The sequence below is a fragment of the Chiloscyllium plagiosum genome, unplaced genomic scaffold (genome assembly GCF_037043375.1).
Source record: "Chiloscyllium plagiosum isolate Xiang-an unplaced genomic scaffold, Cpla_swu_hap1 HiC_scaffold_20, whole genome shotgun sequence".
Lineage (NCBI taxonomy): Eukaryota > Metazoa > Chordata > Chondrichthyes > Orectolobiformes > Hemiscylliidae > Chiloscyllium > Chiloscyllium plagiosum.
The window spans coordinates 63,733,947-63,752,997 of record NW_028270158.1 but is presented as its reverse complement, the minus strand read 5'-3'; the positions used below and the strand labels follow the sequence as shown (position 1 = coordinate 63,752,997).

Genomic DNA, 19,051 nt, shown 5'->3' with positions numbered 1-19,051 from the left:
CTTAAACCTGTGCCCTCTAGTTCTGGACTCTACTACCTGGGAAAAAAAGAAAGTGGCTATTTACCCTACCCATGCTCCTCATGATTTTATAAACCTCTATATGGTCACCACTCAGTCTCTGTCACTCGGGAATATAGCCTCAGCATATTTAGCCTCTCTCTTGAGCTCAAACCCATGTTTGTAGCTGCATATTTTACAAATACTAGAAAACTACACAGAGAACTCCTGAAAATACTGTAACTCTCAAGAGCTTATGGAAAATAAAAGAATTTTTTTTCAAAATTATTGCATGTAATGGAGTAATACCTGAATTTGAACACACTCCATTCGCAGAAGATGAGAATTACTGTGTTGAGTAGAACTAAAAATATCTCGACAAAGTGGTATTATGTGAAAGCTAACAGCACTCTCTCAAACAAAGAGCATTTCTATTTTCCAAACTCATTGCTTTTCAATTTAATCACAATGCTGCAAATTTTTTTCATTTGATGTTTGACATGGGCTCAGAAATAATCAAGGAGTACATGGGTTGATTGCCTTGTCTGTATTTCTGTGCCATTTAACTCAGAGTAAACATAGCAATCTAGGATTAACAAATTGGACAAAATATGACGCTCGTTATTTTTAAGTGGAGTTGGTAATGTGGCAATTTAACTGTACCGCAGTTCAGGGTTCCTTACAAACATGGAAACTGGTAGGGCTGCATATCTTATATAAAGAAAACCACAAGCAGAAACCCAACTCTTAATCACCAGCTGTGATCTTTTTAATTTGAATGAAATTATATTTTCATGCCGTGTAAATTGCATAATTGCATTTTTAATAATGATATACATAACATATGCAATAGGCAAGGGTGTTTAGCCTTGTGTGAAAAAGATGGCCTATTAGTGAATTGTTTTGACTGGTCACCTCCCTCAGTCACATTCAGGCTTTCAAAAATGTCCATCTTCCCCATGTTAAAGACCTGCTATTAGCAAATGTCCACAGCGTATTTCTTTTTCATCCTTTAGTATGGTAAAAACGACTTTCTACTGGCTACATATCGCATTTTCAGATTCATGGCTTGGGCTAAATATTCTGCAAACAGCAGTAATTAGCAGTAAAACACTATAATTTGCTGTAATTAAAGCAAATTACTATGGACACTGGCAATTTATAAGAAATAAAGAAAATGCTGGAAATCTTCAGGAGGTATGGCAGCATCTCTTAACAGAGTTAATGTTTCAGGTTGATGCCTTTCAGTGTTCATCAAATTTGTTGTTGTGTTAGTGGTCCCAATCTTTATTTGGGCTGAGTTTCCAAGACTGAGCAGTAGTACTGGTTGCTGTATACTGTATCTTTGTGTGGGTGCAGGGACTTTGGTAAAAGCCAGCGTGACTGCCAGGTTTGGCCTCATGTTACATGGGAAGTCTACTGAAGAGGCAACTATCGAGGAGCAGGTAGGTTTGTGCTGCTGGAGCAGAGATGGTGAGAAGTGGTTGGGCTTGGAGAAGCAGTGATGGGGGAAGGACTCAAAGGATCAGGTCATCAAGAAATGGCACAGTGGCTCAGTGGTTAGCACTGCTGCCTCACAGCGCCAGGGACCCGGGTTGGATTCCAACCTTGGGCAACTGTCCATGTAGAGTTTGTACATTCTTCCCCTGTGGGGTTCCTCCCACAGTCCAAAGATGTGCAAAGATTAACCATGAGAAATGCAGGGATACAGGAATAGGGTAGGGGGCTGAGTCTGGGCCGGATGCTCTTTGGAGGGTGAGTGTAGATTTGCTGGGGTAAGTGGTCTGCTTTCATATTATAGGGATTCTAGGAATCAGAGGCAGGGATGTGGGCTGATGATTGTTGGGGGAGCAATGATTCGTCCATCCAATCATGGGGAATGCAGCAGGTTAGCTTCAAGGCACTGGATGGAAACTTTCTCCTGCGTTCTCTTGGCTACAAACAGTACTGAAAAAGAGGTAACTCTTCCTCACAGAGGGTGTCATCTCCTTTGACCTGTTCAGATTCCTGAAGTCCATGATACTCAGCCTGGTTTAGCATAGAAAGGACATAGGACTAGATTTTCACCACCTGGAAACTAACTGATCCCTTATAAATGGCCGTGAAAGAGATTACTATTTTTGCTCTGGGGTGGTGGGATTATCGGGATTGAATCAGATCCACCAATTTCAGAAACAACTCAGATGGACAAGGAAGGCAGGTGAATGGTAAGGCGAACTGTGGGTTAGGAGACTCACCTCAGTTATCTGGGATTTTGTCCCAGTTGTATTAAAAGTTGTTAATCCCTCTAGCCCTTACTCCTCGCATACCCTCACACACCACCCACTCTCACTCACCCGGTATTTATTTATAACAATTTAGGAGTCTGCTTTCTGAAAAATGACCAGATTTTACAACCTAATAAAACAGCCACAGTTTTGAGAACAGAATCTTAATGCACTTCATACTCCTCAACCATGTTAAAATAAACATAGATGTTGAATGGAAAATCAAAGAGTTACTTATTATAACCTCATACAGCCATCAATAAACCTAGGTAAACACTCCATCTTAGCTTGTGAAAACAGACCTTGGCTAGACTCTCCATTAGTGAGCCTAGAATAGAACAAAATACAATATATTGTCACTTGCATTTTTAAAAAAAATAGTGAAAAGTGTTTAAGCCACAATAATCTGGCCCCATTTTAATAACAAAGTATGTATATGTGAGAAAAAAAAATACTAAGACAAAGTTCACCTTTAGTTCAATTCAGGGCTCCATGGGTTCTGAGGTCAAGGAAGCCTTACAATGAAACAGCTGCAATGAATCCTGGGTTGGTCTCAGCACAACGCCAAAGAAGCTCTTGGAATTCAGCCAGACATTCCCAATGATGCTATTTGTGAACTACAGAGCCAGATGTTCGATGTACTGAGGGAATGCAAAAAAAGACTTACCGGATTGATTCCTGGGATAGCAGGGCTGACACATGAAAATGGATTGGATTAGTTATGACTATAATCACTGGAATTTCAAGGAATAAGCGTTGGGGGAGGGGTGGGGGGAGTGGAACTCAAATAAACCTTTAAAATTCTAACAGAACTAGACAGGGTAAACACAGGAAGGATGCCCCAATGATCAGGGAATCCAGGACCAGGAATCACAATCTAAGAATAGGGGGTAGGTCATTAAGTACCGAGATGAGGAGAAATGTCTTCACCCAGAGTGGTGAGCCCATGGAATTCTCTGCCACAAAAAGCAGTTGAGGACAAAACATTGTATTTTTTCAAGGAGTGATATAGTACTCAGGCCTAAAAGGACTAAAGGGTATGTGGAGAAAGCCGGAACAGGAACTGAGTTGGATGATCAGCCATGATCCTATTGAACGGTGCAGCAGGCTTGAAGGGCTGAATGGGCTACTCCTGCTCCTATTTACTTTGTTTTTAAGAAACAGAAGAAGATAGGTCTGTTTTTTTCAGGTGGCTTGATTTGAGATTTCTTTAAAATTTTAGGTCATCCCTTGGTCTTCCCTTTCCTTGAGAACAGAGTTCCCACCCTGTTTGATCATATTTGATAAATAAAACCTCTCAGTTCTGTTATCATGCAGTAAATTTAGCATCTTATCCTGTGCTCTGTATCCAGCCTACGTATAGACAGTACAACCATTCACAACATTCCAAGGTTTATACAAACTGAACATAACCTCTCTGCTTTTGGATTCTACTTCGTTAGAAATGACCCCAGGCTTCTTTATTTTTTATCAACCTGTGTTGCTACTTTTGGTGATGGTGTTTCTATGTCCCCAGATTTCTCAGCTTTTCTGCCCCATTTTGACACTTATTTTCCAAACAGTGGAACAGATGTGACATCCTTCTTCTTTTGATTAAAATTAGTAACATTTGTACTTTATGCTTATCTATAGTAACATAGTATCTACTAATGCATTCTTGTATTATGCAAACGTGTCTTTCTTTCAATTCATTAACTGAATATGAGCATCGATAGCAAAGCTTTCATTTACTGCCCATCTCTAATCACTCTTGAAATGGTGTTGGTGTCTTCAGCCTTCTGCCCATTATAGATGAGTTCACCCACTCTATTATTATGATGGGATTTCCAGAATTTTGACTCAGTCATACCCAGGTACGTCATAAGGAGTAGATGGCCTGCAATTTCAATTTTCATACTTATAGATGGTGTATATATTATATAGTGACCACAATGCTTTCCATCAGTCCTGGTCGTTAATGCTAACCTTCACTCATTTACATTGATTTTAACTTCCGGTCTATGCTAATAAGATTATCAGGATTTCATAAACTGACATTGGCAAAGTGATTACATGAGTGGTCATACTTTTGAGTGGAACTGCTCAATTAAAACCCCACAGAATATTACAGACCCTAATTTTAAAGCATGCTTTGTGAGATTCCCTGGCTACTGCGAATGCTGTGCTAGTCTATCGTTGCTTAAACATCCCTACAGCGTGGAAGCAGGCCATTCGGCCCAGCAAGCCCACACCAACCATCCCACAAAGACCCACCCCGTACTCTATCACCTAACCTACACTACCCTGGACAATTTAGCATGGCCAATCCACCTAACCTGCACATCTTTGAGGAAACACAGGCAGATACTGGGAGAATGTGCTAACTCCACACTGACAGTCACCCAAGGCTAGAATCAAACCCAGGACCCTGGTGCTGTGAAGCTAACCACTGAGCCACCGTGCCACCCTCCCGTTATCTACCATTCTGTTTAATTTCTGTGTCTATAGGAAGTCAGAAATTCTGATTTTGCAGCTGAGGCCAGCAATGATTGGAATGCCCATTTAAATTAACAAATTAGTAATTCAGCAATGGAATGTTTATGAGCACAGTTCACATTTTAGTGTCAAGTGCTGTATCTAGAATTGGCTTAATGTGTAAATGCACTTATGCTGGCTATTCTGTTGAACCATAAAGATCCAAAAGAAAGAATGGGACTTTGTAAAGTATCTTTTACTATTTCAGGGATGTCTTAAAGTAGTCTGAAGCCAATATATCTTGAAGTGTGGTCACTGTCTTACTGTGGGGACACATTGCAGCTAATGTACGGCCAGCAAGTCTCCACACCATTGAGATCAATGATCAGATCATCTGATAAAGTGACACAAAGGTTTTGACAGAATTTCCCTGCTCTCTTTCGAAAAATGCTAGGAATTTTTCACGTCTCATCCAGACAGCATGCCCAACTTAGGAGGAGTCCTTCAGTAAGAAGCTCAATGGCTCTGGCAGCAGCTGTGGACAGAATTTGATTTGGGGCAGTGCAGCTGTCATATGCTAATGCAGGAGTTCAGGGGGATTTCATGTTGTCACTTGATGAAGGAGTGGCACTCCTAAAGCTAGTGCTTCCAATTAAACCTGTTAGACTATAACCCGGAATTGTGTGATTTTTAACTCTGTATGAAAGAGTCAGCCTTGTGCTCAGGTTTCTGAAGAGCAGCTTGTGACCCAGTGGGGCAAATTTCAATCTCTGGTCCATGAGGTCATACTGAAGCAGTGGGAAGGAAAGAAACTAGCCACGATTTGTTATCCTGATTATTATCACTAAATGCTGTGTGAAAATAAATGGCTGTGATTTCAGACAAAAAAAAACTGGGCTTAGCTATGGAACCCAATCTTGAGGTTACCTGGCCATCACTCTCTGTTGAAGTTCACAGATAATTAATTGCTAATTGGCTCAGTCTGGCCGACTCACATAAAGCACTTCCAAGCTGTAAACCCTACTTTAAACTGTCTCTTTAAATGGTCCTTCTTTGTCTTCTCCGCATTCACTTGCAACGATGAGTATGAGGAGCTTGTCATCTTCAATATCACCACAGACCATCTGATTATTTGCTGCTGCCCAATTCCCTTCATCCAACACATCTTCTAAGGGCCCACCCTCTGCCCCAGCCATAAATCTGTATCTTCCTCTATTTTATCTCTTATTGTTGCTCATCTTTGTCCACATCCTGGCCATTAGACAGACTTGCTGCTCCCTCAATTCTGTTCTTGCTAAATTGCTGACCATGTAACCTCTCTTTCTGGCTTTCATATCTGCTGACATTTTTCAGGCGCTGTCTGTCCATCCTTCAAATAACAGTTCCCCTAAAATTAACCCTTAACCACCCTGACCCTGAAAACTATTTCCCATCTCCAACTTCTCTTATGTCCAAAGTGCATGAACATCCTTTCATCTCCAAAATCCATTACCGCCTTTTCTGGAACTCCATCCAAAACAACTCTTATCAAAATCATGAATGAAACTGCACGTGACTGCTCTGTTGTAAATTTTCCCCCTTGTCCTCCTCAACCTGTCTGCAACCTTTGATACATTTGACTAGATCATTGTCTTGCACATCTCTCCACTGTTGTCGTGTTAGTGGGATCCATCTTCCCTGGTTTCATTCTTATCCAGCTCAAGATTCACCCACAAAGGCCTCTCTTCACATTCTTACATGGTAAGACCCAGTTTTCCCAAGGATCTATCTGTGGTTCCCACTCCTCTTTTCTCTCTATATGTTTCACCTTGGCAACATCATCTACATTCACAGAAGCAGTTTGCACATGCATGCAGGATGGGATTCAGCTCTACCTCACTGTCACTTTTCTCAATCCCTCCACTGCTTCTAATTTGTCATGTTTCTTGTCGGACAGCCTGTACTGTTCGGGAAGAAATTTTCTCCAATTAAACATTGGGAAGATTGAAGCTACCTGAGCCCTAATGTCTGGAAATCCCTCCTTACCCCTTTCCACCTCACTACCATTCCTTCCTCCTTTAATGGAGGAGTCGGTGTTGAACTGGGGAGGACAAAGTTAAAAATCACACACCACCAGGTTTACCTGGAAGTACAAGTGTTTGGAGTGCTGCTCCTTCATCAGATAGCTAGGAGCAGCGCTCCAAAGGCTTGTACATCCAAATCAACCTGTTGGACTATAACCTGGTGTTGGGTGATTTTAAACTCTTTTAAAGGCTTTCCTTAAAATGTTTCTCTTTAAGCAAGCTTTAGGCCATTTAACCTGAGCACCTTTTTATATGGTTATGTCCAATTGTGCTTGATAATTGTTCCTGGGCTATTTTACTACATTAAAGTCAAAATATCAATAGCTGTTGACTTTGTCCTCTTGTACATGAAAAGATTCATGAGCTTTATTCTGGTACTGCTGTTAAAATCCAATTTTAGTGGGATAGGTTTCCATTTCAGAATGAATCTTCAACCTGGCACTCCAGGTGGTAGTTATGCCCACAGGAAATATAACTCGGCTCTACAATCCGTGTCTTTCCAAACATTAATTTTACCGTGTGGGACATATTGAAAACAGCATGGTGATGAATTCCTACATTTCCCTCAGAAGAAAGAAAAACTGATACTTAGATAGAAATTTGTCAATCACTTATGAGTTGAGTCAACTCAAAGCTACATTCAACATTTCATCACAACCCACATTTCAGAATATACCCATGTTATTTAATATGAATAACATCGAGGCTTTGTCCTTCCGCAAAGGAAATTGGGCCACAGTGCATATTTCTTCCAGTATACATTCCTCCTCAAGCAGTTTGATAACTCCATGTCACATTCACAAATCATCCTTTCGCAATAGTCAAAGAAGTCCCCTGTAACAAAAGCAAATGTTTCTCTTTTAAAAGACTATTGATATTAAATGATTGGTATTAAACATTCAGTTGCTGGCATTCCTGCCTGAATCAGAGACTAGTATGTTCAAATCTCACTCCAGGATTTTAACACATTTTCAGAACTGATGCACTGATACAGGTTCTAGATTAGAGTGGTGCTGGAAAAGCACAGCAGTTCAGGCAGCATCCGAGGAGCAGGAAAATCAAAAGGATTCCTGATGAAGGGCTTTTGCCTGCAACGTCGATTTTTCTGCTCCTCGGATGCTGCCTGAACTGCTGCGCTTTTTCAGCACCACTCTAATCTAGAATCTGGTTTCCAGCATCTGCAGTCCTTGTTTTTACAACCCTGATGCACTGATACAGTCCACACGGAATGATGAGTTGCTGTACTTGGCACTGTTTCAGAGGAACAGTAAACTATCTGTGTGGTTCAATGAGTATAAAAAGGATTATTTCAAAGTCACAATGCTTATCGCAATGTCCTGACCAATGTCCTTCCATCTTCACTAGCAGAAATGTCAAACTGGTCATTTGTCTCAGTGCTCCAATAGAATCTTCCTAAGTACTACAAAATGTCATTATTGGCTTTGGCATCTCCTGATGATGTACAAGGAGGTCCGTAAAGGCTAATTTCTCAACAGACTAGACAACCTGTTCAGTTCTTCCTCTGTGGTTGTCTGCCACTTTGCTTTAATTCAAGCTTAGAACTTTGGGCTGCAGTTTACTGGCTAAGTTTCATTTTTGTTTGAGTTTCAGTCTGCGAGGACTTGTGTGATTTCTCATGCAATCGTTCCAAACTTGCCACAATAACTAAGCAGTACATCACTATGGTGTCCTGCTTGATGACATCAGCCTGATTCCTTCACATGCTGTGGGTGAAAGTGCTCATTGCTGTTGGACATCCAGGGATTCCAGGCACAGTGCTAGGTTCAAGGGGCTTTTGTGCACCCAGCCATGCACTGGTATTTCGGATCTGCCCCACTGGGTTTGTGACATTTGCCTCAGATATGGTAGTTAAGGAGACACTGGGGCCCTACTTTGCGGACAAGGATATGGAGGTCCTGGTAGAGAGGGGAGTACAGTGGATGGATGCCCTATTCCCCCAGTAGTGGCAGAGGAGGTCACGACACCAATCCTTGCCAGCCTCATCCTAGGTTGTCACCCAGGTTAATGGGGGTTCCAACCCGAAGGAACACCCAGCCTCAGGAAGGTCAATAGTAGAAGGTTTGCCAGGCTAAATGCCACCATCATTTTTTCTGTTACCTCAGACTCTCTCTCTCTGCTACTGCACCCACCTCCCACTATGGCTTATGCTCCAACACTCTTACTGTCGCACACAACATTTTCCTTGCTCGCTATTACCCACCAAATTCCGTCAGACCACTAACCCTGCATACCCTCTGCATCTTCTACAAGATTATGTATCTTCATTGACTGATGGTTGCTGACAACACAACAAGCTGCTTGGCGTTGTGTCTATGCTGAAAGGCAAAGCAAGACTGAAATGCTGTTAGCAACAAGGTAGGCACAAACTGAATGAGTTATAAGAGATCAAGTAAAGAACCCTGAGACGCAGGCTGGTTCAAACCATAAGCCAAGTGCCTGTCCCTGAGTGGAAAACGCCCATGTGGCATCATTTCAATGAGAGGTGCTGGTGTGCATCACTGAACTGCACAAGTGTACATTGTTTTATTATTCATTCACAGGATGTGGGCGTCCCTAGCAAGGCCAGCATTTATTGCCCATTCCTAATTGCCCAGAGGGCAGGTACGTATCAACCACATTGCTGTGGGTCTGGAGTCACAGGTAGGCCAGACCAGGTTAAGGAAAACAGTTTCTTTCCCTAACCTAGTGAACTAGATAGGGTTTTCCAACAAATGACAATGGATGTTTGGTCAATGTTAGATTGTGAATTCCAGATTTTTTTTTTAAGTGAATTTAAAATTCCACCATCTGCTGTGGCTGGAATTAATCCTGGGTCCTCAGAACATTACCTGGGTCTCTGGATTAACAGTCTAGTGATAATACCACAAGGCCATCACATCCCCAACTGTAAGTGCTGTGACTGATAATACAGATTAGATGTCATGTCCTGTGGATGTGGAGCACATGCAGTCCTTGCCCTGAGGTGTTGATGCCAAATGTCCAACAGGTATGGAAGAGCAATGTAACCCTATCTGACTTTCATGGATGGGGAATGTTTGGGGTCTAATTTGTATCCAGTGGATGGAAGTATTGGAGACTGCTTAGTAATAAGGCAAGAGTAAGTAAGAGTGAAGCTGTTAATGAGAGATAATCCATGAACGTAGACCTCTTATTGCTCACTAATGGGAACACTTAGTCAGAAAAAAGGTCGTTTTGCTCTCAAAGCTGAGAAGATCCTTGTTGGATCTCACCTGATTTTCTGAACTTTCTCGCCGTGACACATTTTGTTCGAGGGCTTGGAAGATTCCAACCTATGAAGCAAAACATTTCCTTTTATAAAGGAAGAGAAAGTGAGGACTGTAGATGCTGGAGATCAGAGTCTGGAGTGTGGTTCTGGAAAAGCACAGCAGGTCAGACAGCATCCGAGGAGCAGGAGAATCGATGTTTTGGGCATAAGCCCTTCGTCAGGACTTTTATAAAGAAAGCCAAAGGTGAAGTCCCACTCCCTCAGAGAGACAGTGAGTGTCACCACACCTCAGGTGAGTGAAGATGTTCAGTCCATTGTGGTAACGTTAGCTAGTGCAGAAACGGAACCAACACTGTCGGTGTTGCTCTACATTGCAAACAAGCTATCCAGCCGACTGAACTCACTGACTCACTAAGAAACAGATTATGAGAGAGAACAGTTCTGAATATTTAATGGATGCACTTAGATCAATACTAACATGCAGACAACAGCACAGGTCACTTCTTGGCTTTCTGTAGTGATGAGACAAATGCAAAAGCTCACTAACAACAAGTTACTGCTTCTAGCTCAAGATGACAAAATTTTGCAGTATCAGTTATTTTGATTATAACATCTTAAAATAAGATCAAAGTGAATGAATGTAAATATTAGCTTTAGATTTAAAATGCTCTGATTGAAATTTAACAGTCTTGTTAAATTTGATTTGCAGTGTGCTGTCATTTTTTTACGAGTGAACAGTTTTGAGGTATTTGATCAATGCATCAGCAGACGAACATGTAACTACACCACCCGATTGATATATCTGTCCATTCTTCAACCAACCATACTGTAATGCTGAGGCACTCTGGTCACTCAGAGATTAGGAAAGATGTAATTTAATCAGAAATTAAAAAGCATTACCATATGGAGCTGGGTCATCAGGAATATTAAAAACTCAGTGATGCTGTGGTTCACAGTTTGATTTGTTCAATTAAAGTAAAATGATGTTTCCATATTTATTTTGCAGGAAAGAAACCTAAAGGAAAAAGTGTTTGAATTCCAGTAGTCTTTTTTAAAAGCTAAATTGTTACGAATGAGGTACTGACTTTAAGGAATTGAACACTGGGTGTGATTTCCCCTCCCTAAAGTGGTGAGGCTAATTGTGAAAATAAAACAAAGAACTATGTGGATGCTGAAGATCTGGAAAAAAAAGCAGAAATTGCTGGAGAAACTCAGCAGGTCTGGTAACAAATGTGGAGAGAAAGCAGAGCTAATGTCTGGAGTCCAGTGGCCCTTCTTTACAAGTTCTGAAGAAGGGTTACTGGAATCAAAATGTTAATGCAGCTTTTCCTCCACAGGTTCTGCCAGACCTGCAGAGGATCATGGCAAATGTGATGATTTAATTGGGCGAGAGTCTAAAGTTAGATTCTTGCAGTGATGTTAAAATGTCACAATTAAGTCCTTCCTCTTTAGATGGTGAGATAATATTCTCATCATCAGGAGGGGAGAAGCTTATTTGCATGAATTTGTGATTTGTTAGTTCCATGACTTGCCCCAATAATTTTCACTTCCCAGTTAGTTTCTGCTGAATTGAGAAACTTGCATTTCAAATACTCACCGCAAACACCAGGCAGGTACCTGTCAAGTTGGGTTCGCAGCCTTGACTCTGGGTGAGTTCATGGCTGTCTGACCATCATTCTTCTCATCACTGGAGATGGACCCAATGCAACTGCAGCCATCGCCTCCATGTTCAGTGGGATCTGTGTTTCCCTGGATTCTTCATCCCCACAACTGGGTAATGATAATGTGTCAGCCTCAGAATAGTAGGGTGCTTATTGTTAGCCAGATAGCAATCTACAGCTGAGAGGGAAATCTTTAGCATCAAGAGACTCCACCTGCTTTGGGTTGAAGGGTCAATCATTGAGGAGGCTGAAGGGCCACAATCTGGTCTCCTTCCTACCGAAAAGATGTTGTGAAACTTAAAAGGGTTCAGAAAAGATTTACAAGGATGTTTGCCAGGGTTGGAGGATTTGAGTGATAGGAAGAGGCTGAATAGGCTGTGGCTGGCTTCCCTGGAGTGTCGGAGGCTGAGGGGTGACCTCATAGAGTTTTTTACAATCATGAGGGGCGTGGACAGGATAAACAGACAAGGACTTTTCCCTGGTGTGGGAGAGTCCAGAACTAGAGGGGATAGGTTTAGGGTGAGAGGGGAAAGATTTAAAAGGGGCAACTTTTTCACGCAGAGGGTGGTGCATGTATGGAATGAGCTGCCAGAGGAAGTGGTGGAGGCTGGTACAATTACAGTATTTAAAAGGCATCTAGCTGGATATATGAATAGGAAGGGTTTTGAGGGATATATGCCAAATGCTGACAAATGAGGCTAGATTAGTTCAGGATATCTGGTCAGCAGGACGAGTTAGACTGAAGGATCTATTTCCGTGCTGTACATCTCTATGACTCTCAGAGGCCACAGAGTTTACAACACAATTGCAAATCTGAAGATTGGGGGAGGGGGAGATTCTTATGTCAAAGTTGCTCATTCAAACACAAAGTTAGAAACTCGCCATATTAATCTGAAAATCAACTGTGCAATAGTCCCAATGAGGGTACCAGGACTCATAGGTGCTGCCCTCTTTCCAAGGCCTTGTGCCACACAAGGATGTTTTGCAGGCAACAAGGACAGTAAAGCTTATGCAAGCAATACATCAGGGTTGTTGCTCATCTGTAAAGCCAGCATCGTGTTTCTGGCTCTCTAAGCATGTGATTCACCAAGTAACTTGATTGGTCATGGCATACATTACACCACCCAACATATTTGCCATCATACTTTAACTTCAAAACTGAAATTTCTGCACTAACTCACAATAGTACATAATCCCCATTTGCTGAGTTCTCAATTTGAGCTGAGAGTCATGAAAGAGATATCAACATGTGCAGAGGCAGGGAAATAATAAACAATTATGTGCAGGTTAGATGGTTTGGCCATGCTAAATTGCCTATAGTGTCCACGGATGTGTAGGTTCGGTGGGTTAGCCATGGGAAATGTAGGGTTGAAGGGATAGGATAGGGGGTGAGTCTGGGTGGGATGCTCTTCAGAGATGCAGTGTGAACTTGTCGGGCTGAATGGCCTGCTTCCACACTGTAGGGATTCTATGATTCTGTGAATTAGTGTTCAATGCTCAGTGACCTTTCTGGTCAATAACTAATTGTCAGTAGTTGCAAATTCCTCTTTAAACTCCCTTCTTAAAGTTCCTGTTTCTCTGCAAAAGAGAAGTTTGGAGATAGGTAAGAATAACTTAGATGAGTTTTTTTGCTGAAACATCAGCTCTATGTTTAAAACAGGGGAACTTGGTCTTTCTTACAGTGACCCAGCTACAGGGGTGGGGCATGGACCCCACCCTTGGATGACTGTCTATATGGAGTTTGTACATTCTCTACCCGTGTCTGCATGGGCTTGCTTCGATTTCCTTCCGCAGTTCAAAGATGTGCAGATTAGTTGAATCGGCCATGCTAAATTGCCCATAGTGTTCGGTATGTGTAGGTTAAGTGGAATTCAGGGTGTTCGGGTGGGTTTGGGTGGAATGCTCTCTGGAGGGTCGGTGAGGACTTGATAGGCCAAATGGTCTGCTTCTACATTGTAGGGATTCTCTGCCCTTCTATACACTTTTAAATTCTGCAAAATATATTTTCAACTGTCAGTGTGAGGATCTAGCTGTGCAGCTGCTCTCTCAATAGTAAGTGGCTTTGCATGCTTTCTGTTAAAGAGCTACCAAAATTACATCTAGATCTTTCAACTTCCGATTCACATGAGAAATACAAGTGAGTTCTTTTGACATTATTGAGATCAGATTTAGACACTCCTTGTGCCCTGATCAATTTAATACATACAGTCAAAAGCAAAAGAACTGTGTGCTAGTCCCTGTAGCATTGCTATTAATTTCACTTTTTGACACAGTAACTTCTTAGCCAAATTCACTTGATATCATTAGCACCCGCTGTTCAACAATAATTGAAACTTCAGCAGTTGTAGATTAACAGTTGAAAAAAAAATCTTGAATTTGAAATTTTCACAATAGACAATGGTTATACCACTGCTTGGAAATTTAGCGGTTGGGAAGAACACGCCAAATTAGTGCTTTATTTTAAAATAAGTTCCAGTAGTTAAACAATGGGGAATTTTTAGCATTTACTTCCAAGTTTTATGTAATGCTCATTAGAATACAGGACCCTGGAGTACAATCTTGAACATGTTTATAGACATGATGTTTTCCCTGTGTACTGATTGCCTTTTGTAGCACTCATTTTGTTCTCCACAATAAACTCAATGAACCAAAACAAACACAAAGTATCTGCATTGTTTTATTTTGATATTCAAACTGTGCCTCTGAGCATCTCGAGATTAGCAGCTCACAAGCTGGTGAGATCACTCTCAAGGTCTGCTAAGAGAGTTGGTTACTATCTGGCTTTAGATGAAAAGGTTTTCATCATCCCATGCCTTCCCCTTCCCTTTCACATTATTGTTCCCCTTTAAGTCCAAACTCGAGTTTTCCTGACAACACTGATCTTACATCCGATAATTTTGAAACCTGGAGGAAAGTTTTAACTTGTCTCAATTTCTTAAAAGAAGATGCCAGTATTGGACTGGGAAAGTCAGAAGGCACACAACAGCAGATTATAATCTAACAGGTTTATTAAAAATCACAATCCTTCAGTGCGCTGCTCCATCCTCATCTGAGGAAGTTTGTGATTTTAAATAAATCTGTCGGACCATAGCCTGGTGTTGTGTGACTACCGAATTTGTCCACATTTCTGAGATATTAGATCTTGTTTGGATCGGTTTGATTGCAAACTATGACAATTTAGATGCTTATTACATGGGGAAAAATAAACTCTGATGTACTGTTGCATTGCAAACAATATGGCTGCAGTGTTCAGTTCATGTTTGAACATTCTGTAGGCCAGGACAGGCAATATTTCCACTTCTACCTGGAGTGAGATTTACCCAACTGATTATTTTACTTGGAGAAAAATGAGGATGACAGATGTTGGAGATCATAGTTGAAAAGTGTGGTGCTGGAAAAGCACAGTAGTTTGGGCAGCATTACAGGAGCAGGAGAATCAAAATTTTGGGCATAAGCTAGTTGGTATCCTGTCTCCCCAAAGTAGAGGAGACCACATCGAGAGCAAAGGATGTAATAGATTAGATGTTCAGATGTGCAGGTTTATTTTACTCATTAATCTAGTATCATGACGTATGACCTGCTAATGTGCTAAATCAAAATTCACTGTACAGATTTGTTCATAGTCACCTTCTGAAATTTATTTTAAAATTGAATCCAGTGAACCCATCAGAGTTTGACTGTAATATTAACAAGAGCCGGATGGTGGTGATATTATTACCAGGGCAAACCTGCTGGATTAAAGGCAGCCACAGGCTAAATCCAGTAAGCTTCTTTACAACGGGTGGCACGGTTGCCCCATTGTTCAGCACTGATGCCTCACAGCATCAGGCAGCCTCACACAACTGCACAACTGTCTGTGTGGAGTTTGCACATTCCCCCCGTGTCTGCGTGGGTTTCCTCCGGGTGCTTCAATTTCCTCCCACAATCCAAAGATGTGCAGGTCAGGTGGATTGGCCATGATTAAATTGGCCATAGTGTCCAGGGATGTATGGGTTAGGATTAGAGTGTTGCTGGAAAAGCACAGCAGGTCAAGCAGCATCCAAGGAGCTGGAAAATTGACGTTTCGGGCAAAAGTCCTTCATCAGGTTTTCCTGCTCCTCGAATGCTACCTGACCTGCTGTGCTTTTCCAGCACCACTCTAATCTTGACACTGATCTCCAGCATCTGCAGTCCTCACTTTCGCCTATGTGTAGGTTAGTTGCATGGGAAATGCATGCATAGGTTAGGGGAATGGATCTGGGTATAATGCTCTTCTGAGGGTTGGTGAAGACTTGTTGGGCCGAATGGTCTGTTTCCATACTGTTCTATGAGAACTAATTTCCTTGTGGTCTTCATCAGCCTGGCCTCTGACTCAGGTCCACCCTCTTGACCTGACCTATCTGTCCATCGTCCTTCCCACCTATCCGCTTCACCCTTCGCACCGGCCTCTCACTATCACCTCCTCCCTTCGCCCACCTATCGCCATCCCAACTACCTTTCCCCTAGCCTCAACCCGCTTCCATCTCTCAACCCCCTCCCCAGCCCTGAAGGGTCCTGCCTGAATCGTCAACTCTCTTGCTCCTTGGATGCTGCCTGACCTACTGTGCCTTTTCCAGAGCCATGCTTTATCAACTCCTTTTCTAACTCCAATCAATTTACCTTAGTATTGGGGGCCTGCTGTCTGAAATTTACTGGCCAAAGAGTGGTTTCAATTAGAAAGCTCACATGCTCTATTCAAATGAGGCCTGGGAATTTAAAAAAAGAGACCAGATCTCGCGTAGTTTCCAGTTGCTGAGTACAACTCTCATCTCAGTCTCATAAACCCATTCCAGTCTGCTTCTGAGAGTTACCTCCTACTTACCACATCTAGCAGTACCATATCTGCAATACCAGTTGTAACTCTCTGACTTGGGATGACAACCAGCTCTCTCTGCTTTCCCGTAACAGCAGTCATGAGTAAAACAGCACCTGGAGAAAGAAAGGAATAAGTGAATGAGTAAAAATAAATAACTGAGTTTTCATTCTAACTTGAGTGAGGGAAGGGGCTCAGCAAAGCTACCTCCTTCCACAGATACCAATGTTGCCCATCAGTGCCAGAAACAAATGAGAGAAGTGGCTATTTACAAAATGGGCACTGGATCTGAAATGTTAACTCTGCTTCCTCTTCACAGATGCTGCCAGATCTGCTCAGTTTTTTCCAGCAGTTTCTGCTTTTGCTACAAATGGTGCTCGGTATGGGTTCTCTTTATCGTTTTTCATTTGGAAGTTTCCACAGGGAAAACTTGAATGTAGTCAGTGGTGACAGTAATTTAAAAATACAACAGATTTCCTTACGTTGAATCTTTATGGGCTATGGAGATTAAAGTTTGTGGAAGCTTGTTCCTGTCTATTTCTCTAATGGAGAAAGGAGTCAGCAAAGGCAGAGTTTGGGTGGCACACTGTTGGAGCTGTTGGTTATTAATTATTTGAGCTCAGCCTCTTTTGGGCTTGGCGTGCTGCTTACAAATATTTAGTCATCCTTTGGAGGGGTAATTCAACCTGTGGGATGTTCTCCAGCTCTGAAGACTGTGCTAGCTTCTTGATGTGACAAACTGAGAAACACTGGCATCTCGTGATTAACTGCTTGGAATGAGCTACTACCCAGTGTTGATCCTTCTCAGAGGGCCTTTTAGTTTTAACAGCATACTGGTCCCAAGTGGCAACGCAGTCTTTTGAATGTGGTCTAACAAATTCTGATATCGCAATTCTTTCACTGTGGTTGAAGAATGACTAAAGTCCAGTTTCACAAGAACACTGTGGGCTGTGTATTTCATTTGTACATTCCTTTTTTAGGAGTATTTAGATGTGGATCCCTAACTAATGACATGTTTCAGTAACTTCAAGGAGGGAGACAGGCAGGGTGCAGTTGGGTATTGATAGATTGTTGGTGATTCATATCACGTTGCATTTCTGTATGTTGAAATTTTATTATTTCCATATCTTTCTTGATGCAAACTTTGTCTGCTATTTCACAAACAGCTTTGCATAACAGGCAGTCATCTGCAAAGAGTCTGATCTGGTTTGACATTGCATTTTGCATATCATTTCAAAACGGGAAAAACAAATGCAGGTCCAGGAAGGTACTGTCCCTTGGGACAGGCTGCTTAACTCTGATTTCCAAGTTTGAGGTCTTCCTTTCACTATGACTCATAGTCAGAGAGCCATACAGCACAGAAACAGACCCTTCAGTCCAACCAGTCCACACTGACCATGTTCCAAAATTAAGCTAGTCCCTACCTGCCTGTGTTTGACCCATATGTCTCCAAACATTTATTATTCATGCACTTATCTAAATGTCTTTTAAAGATTCTAACTTTATTTGCACCCACCACCTCCTCGGAAATCACTCTCTGTGTAAAAACATTGCACCCATTCTCCACTTACCTTAAAAATATGCCCCATGGTCTTGAAATCCTCCACCCTTGGGAAAAGACACCTACCATTCACCATATCTATGTCCCTCATGATTTTACAAACCACTGCAAGGTCACTCCCCAACCTCCTTCACGTCAATGAAGAGGTTCCAGCCCATCCAGCCTCTCCTTCTAACTCAAACCCTCCATTCCTGCAACATCCTGGTAAATCTCTTCTGAGTCCTCTCCAGCTTGGTAATATCCTTCCAATAACTGGGTGACAGAACTGCACACAGTACTCCAGAAGAGGCCTCACCAATATCCTGTACAACCTCAACATGACATCCCAACTCCTATACTCAAAAGATCTCAGCAATGAATGCAAGCGTGTTAAACACCTTCTTAACTACTCTATCTACACATGATGCAAACTTCAAAGAATTACCTATCTGAACCCCTAGGTCTCTGTTCTACAACACTACCCAAAGCTCTACAATTTATTGTATAAATCCTGTCTTTGTTTCTTTTACCAAAATGTAATACCTCGCATTTGTCCAAATTAAACTTCATCTGCCACTCATCAGTGCATGGACCCAACTGATCAAGATCTCTTTGTAATCTTAGATAACCTTCTTCACTGTCTACTATACCACCAATCTTGGTGTCATCCCCAAATTTACTAACCATGCCTTCTATATTCTCACCTAAATCATTTGTATAAATGACAAACAAAAGTGGACCCAGCACTAATCCCTATGGAACACCACTGGTCACAGGCCTCCTGTCTGAAAAATAACCCTCCTACATCATTTTCTGTCTCCTGCCATTAAACAAATTTTTTATCCAATTGGTAAGTTCACCCTGAATCCCATCTGATCTAACTTTACTAATCAGTCTACCATGGAGAACCTTGTCAAAGGTTTATTAAATTCCAAGTAAACAACTCTTGCAATGGACTCACTGAAACAGATAAAACAAGGGGCAAGACTAA

General features: G+C 41.8%; 1 protein-coding gene across 3 annotated transcripts in view; it reads right to left on the bottom strand.

Moving 5' to 3' along the window:
• Positions 1-742: 742 nt before the first annotated feature.
• Positions 743-19,051, bottom strand: part of pla2g10 (phospholipase A2 group X) — a 36,757-nt gene continuing 18,448 nt past the window's right edge. For 2 of the 3 annotated variants that reach the window (XM_043711117.2, XM_087998028.1), the window contains 2 exons: positions 16,530-16,636; positions 743-7,615 (listed from right to left, as the gene is read on the bottom strand). In XM_043711117.2, the coding sequence (XP_043567052.1) occupies positions 7,467-7,615; positions 16,530-16,636 (256 nt within the window). In that variant the 3' untranslated portion in view covers positions 743-7,466. Of the gene's footprint in view, positions 7,616-11,625; positions 11,799-16,529; positions 16,637-19,051 lie in introns of all 3 variants that reach the window. The other variant, XR_015760607.1, reaches the window with a different exon arrangement.